This window comes from Chiloscyllium plagiosum, unplaced genomic scaffold, assembly GCF_004010195.1.
Source record: "Chiloscyllium plagiosum isolate BGI_BamShark_2017 unplaced genomic scaffold, ASM401019v2 scaf_52751, whole genome shotgun sequence".
Taxonomy (NCBI): Eukaryota; Metazoa; Chordata; class Chondrichthyes; order Orectolobiformes; family Hemiscylliidae; genus Chiloscyllium; species Chiloscyllium plagiosum.
The window spans coordinates 1-4,707 of NW_025197853.1; the positions used below are offsets into that span (position 1 = coordinate 1).

At 54.1% G+C, this 4,707-nt stretch overlaps 1 protein-coding gene across 1 annotated transcript; it reads left to right on the top strand.

The window, feature by feature from the left end:
• Nucleotides 1-375: 375 nt before the first annotated feature.
• Nucleotides 376-4,250, top strand: LOC122545957 (cytochrome P450 11B, mitochondrial-like; the record flags this gene model as incomplete). The annotated part of the gene is made up of 2 exons (XM_043684817.1): nucleotides 376-531; nucleotides 4,054-4,250. Coding segments are annotated over 2 exons (353 nt in total), but the record flags the coding sequence as incomplete, so codon positions are not given.
• Between the last annotated feature and the right edge of the window lie 457 nt (nucleotides 4,251-4,707).

Genomic DNA, 4,707 nt, shown 5'->3' on the forward strand with positions numbered 1-4,707 from the left:
CTACACCAACATGTACAAGTCTGTTGAGTGTAAATGCTTAAAGTGAATTGTGAATCTTGCCTTCCAGTCTAATGGATGAACTGTGCCACAGAGTCAGTGACCAGGGGTTATGGTCTGGGGATTATTCCTCCTGCTGGGTCTGGCCTGAGTGTGGGGTGGGTGAGAACTCCCCCTCTATTTGTCCCCGAATGTGGGGCTAGATGGATATGACCTCACATGCTGTCCCTGCAGGTGAATGTCTTCCCAGCATTGACTGGTGCAGGAGACAGCTGTATGCTGCTGTTAGTTCGGCTGTTCAGGGAGAAGGGTGGGCTGTGCTGGTTCAGGAGATGCAAGCTGCTGACTCAGTAATCGCTAACCCCCTGCTGTATCCAGGGAGAAACTGGGAGGCAAAGAGAGCATTAACATCTTTCAGCCAGACGACGTTGCTGTGCTCTTCCGGTCGGAAGGGATGTTCCCCAAAAGGATGTTACTGGATTCCTGGGTGGCTCACAGAGACTATCGCAACCATAAGTGTGGCATCTTCCTGAAGTAAGTGCAGCGAGAGGGAGGGGAGGGGGAATGGGTAGGCCCTGTTTGCCTGACGATGGTGTTATTGGGACAAGCCTTTCTGGAAATACTTCATGGCCCGGCTCTGACTCCAACTCCCAATCAGTGAGGTCAATCGATTGGGAGCCTGCAATTGACAGGCATTGAGATAATGTGACCCCAGCCAAAGCCGGGGTGATACTGTTAAAAACCCAAACAGAGGCACTTTCACTGTTAGAGATCTCTCCCAATTTACAGAGGTCTGCTCTGTCCTGAGATTGTCCAATCCAGTCTGTTGTTGTGGAATTTTACCGGACTTTACTGGCACGGGCTAGCAGAGAGGTCAGTCGCTCAATGTGAGGCTAGGCGATCAGTGCCTGTGTGGGAAAGTGAGTTTTCACATGAACCAGGCAAAGCAGATCCTGAACTTGGTATTCCCAACAGGAGAAGCATACCAAACTAACACAGAAGGGTCAGCGCTGAGGAAGCGCCGCACTGTCGGAGAGTCAGTGCTGAGGGAGTGGGTACAGTCAGAGGGTCAGTGCTGAGGGAGTGGGCACAGTCAGAGGGTCAGTGCTGAGGGAGTGGGCACTGTCAGAGGGTCAGTGCTGAGGGAGTGGGCACTGTCAGAGGGTCAGTGCTGAGGGAGCACCGCACTGTCGGAGGGTACTGTCGGAGGGTCAGTGCTGAGGGAGTGGGCACTGTCGGAGGGTCAGTGCTGAGGGAGTGGGCACTGTCGGAGGGTCAGTGCTGAGGGAGTGGGCACTGTCGGAGGGTCAGTGCTGAGGGAGTGGGCACTGTCGGAGGGTCAGTGCTGAGGGAGTGGGCACTGTCGGAGGGTCAGTGCTGAGGGAGTGGGCACTGTCGGAGGGTCAGTGCTGAGGGAGTGGGCACTGTCGGAGGGTCAGTGCTGAGGGAGTGGGCACTGTCGGAGGGTCAGTGCTGAGGGAGTGGGCACTGTCGGAGGGTCAGTGCTGAGGGAGTGGGCACTGTCGGAGGGTCAGTGCTGAGGGAGTGGGCACTGTCGGAGGGTCAGTGCTGAGGGAGTGGGCACTGTCGGAGGGTCAGTGCTGAGGGAGTGGGCACTGTCGGAGGGTCAGTGCTGAGGGAGTGGGCACTGTCGGAGGGTCAGTGCTGAGGGAGTGGGCACTGTCGGAGGGTCAGTGCTGAGGGAGTGGGCACTGTCGGAGGGTCAGTGCTGAGGGAGTGGGCACTGTCGGAGGGTCAGTGCTGAGGGAGTGGGCACTGTCGGAGGGTCAGTGCTGAGGGAGTGGGCACTGTCGGAGGGTCAGTGCTGAGGGAGTGGGCACTGTCGGAGGGTCAGTGCTGAGGGAGTGGGCACTGTCGGAGGGTCAGTGCTGAGGGAGTGGGCACTGTCGGAGGGTCAGTGCTGAGGGAGTGGGCACTGTCGGAGGGTCAGTGCTGAGGGAGTGGGCACTGTCGGAGGGTCAGTGCTGAGGGAGTGGGCACTGTCGGAGGGTCAGTGCTGAGGGAGTGGGCACTGTCGGAGGGTCAGTGCTGAGGGAGTGGGCACTGTCGGAGGGTCAGTGCTGAGGGAGCACCGCACTGTCGGAGGGTGAGTGCTGAGGGAGTGGGCACTGTCGGAGAGTCAGTGCTGAGGGAGTGCCGCACTGTCGGAGGGTCAGTGCTGAGGGAGTGGGCACTGTCGGAGGGTCAGTGCTGAGGGAGCGCCGGACAGTTGGAGGGTCAGTGCTGAGGGAGTACCTGCACTGTCAGAGGGTCATGCTGAGGGAGTGTTGCACTGTCGGAGGGTCAGCCCTGAGGGAGCACTACACTGTTGGAGCGTCAGTGCTGAGGGAGTGCCACACTGTCAAGAGGGTCAATGCTGAGGGAGTGGGCACTGTTGGAGGGTCAGCACTGAAGGAGTGCCACACTGTTGGAGGGCCAGTGCTGAAGGAGCGGGCATTGTTGGAGGATCAGTGCTGACCGAGTGAGCACTGTCGGTGGGTTAGTACGGAGAGAGTGGGCACTGTCGGAGGCTCAGTGCTGTGGGAGGCTCAGTGGTTAGCACTGCTGCCTCACAGCACCAGGGACCTGGATTCAATTCCAGCTTTGGGCTTTGTGTGTGTGGAGTTTGCACATTCTCCTAGTGTCTGCACGGGTTTCTGCCAAGCGCTCTGGTTTCATCCCACAGTCCAAAGATGTGCAGGTTGGGGTGGACTTACCTTGCTAAACTGCCCATAGTGTCCAGACATGTGTCGACTAGGTAGATTAGCCATGGGAAATGCAGGGTTACACGTAAAGGTTAGAGATACGTGGGTCTGGAGGTGTTTGATGTGGGCAGTGTTGTGGGATCTTTACTTCCTGTTTACTTCTAGTTTAAATGAGCAGAGGAGAAGTCAGAAATAAGCAGCCCCAACTGCTGAAGGAGATAGCTCATTATCCTGACCAAACAGATTCCAGACAGCAACAAGGATTCTGGTGAAGGACAGATTGTTGATGGCTGACTAAGGAGGTCAAAGGTAGTATTCAAGTTCAAATCAACACTGTTCCATTCTGTGAAGCTCAGTCAGGTCAGAAATTGACCTGAATTTAAATCAGCAAGGAGAAATTTGAAAAGAGGCAGACATGCCAGCATGAGAGAAAGCTTGCTAGCAATATATGAACAGATAGTCTTTGGGCTGCCCTGCGAACTGACCCACTTGGTCCTGGAGGGGTGGGGGGGCCCAGGTTGCGTTCTAACTAACCCATGGACGCACTCTCTGGGAGAAGAGGAGGAATTGGAGCAGGAGTAGGAGGAGGCCATCTGGCTCCACCACTCAATAAGATCATGGCTGATCTTTTCATGGCCTCAGCTCCACTTACCGACCCTCTCACCATAATCCTTAATTCCTTTACCGTTCCAAAATCAATCTTAAAAACATTCAACAAGCTAGTCTCACCAGGTAGGGAACTCCACAGACTCCCAACCCTTTGGGTGAGGAGTTCCTCCTCTACTCAGTCCTAAGTCTGCTCCGCGCCAAAACTGAGGACTGCAGATGCTGGAGATCAGAGCCAAGATCAGAAGGGTGCTGGAAAAGCACAGCAGGTCAGGCAACATCTGAGGAGCAGGAACACCGACGTTTTGGGCAAAAGCCTTTCATCAGGAATGAATGAAGGGCTTTTGCCCGAAATATTGATTTTCCTGCTCCTCGGATGCTGCCTGACCTGCTGTGCTTTTCCAGCACCACTCTAATCTAGACTAAATCTGCTTCCCCCTTATTTTGAGGTGATGCCCCCTTGTTCAAGTTTCACCATCCAGTGGAAACAACCTCCCTGCTTCCAGCTTATCCATTCCTTTCATCATTTTATATGTTTCTGTAAGGTTGACACTCATTCCCCTAAATTCCAATCACCATAGTCCCAGTCTACTTGATCTAAGGGAGAATCTGGTTAGGGTGGAGGGGTGGTAACTTCTGAACACTTGGTGGGTTGCAAGAGCTTCCTCACCCCTTGCTGTGGGCTGGCTGTTGATCAGGGTTCAGGAGCCTCTGAACGAGTGATTGTTCTGGTTTTAAATTACAGGAACGGGGAGGTGTGGAGGAGTGAGAGACTGGTTCTGAACAAGGAGGTGATCAGTCCGTCAGCAGTCAGTAAATTCAGCCCCCTGGTGGATCCTGTCGCACTGCACTTCACAGACTTTGTGGAGCAGGAGATGGCACAAGGTCGTTGGCAGACTGAGTTTAACATGTTACCCAATCTGTTCCGACTTTCTCTCGAGTGTAAGTCTCCGGGCACACAGTGATAATGTGTCCGGATTCATGTGTCACAAGATTCACTGGTTGGCATTCTCTCTCCCTTACCCGGGTTATATCGATCACTCTCTCTCCCTTACCCTAGTTATATCGATCACTCTCTATCTCCCTTACCCGGGTTATATCGATCACACTCTCTCTCCCTTACCCGGGTTATATCGATGACTCTCTCTCCCATACCCGGGTTATATCGATCACTCTCTCTCCCTTACCCGCGTTATATCGATCACTTTCTCTCCCTTACCCGGGTTATATCGATCACTCTCTCTCCCTTACCCTAGTTATATCGATCACACTCTCTCTCTCCCATCCCGGGTTATATCGAACCCAGTCTCTCTCTCTCCCTTACCCGCGTTATATTGATCACACTCTCTCCCTTACCCGGGTTATATTGATCACACTCTCTCCCTTACCTGGGTTATAT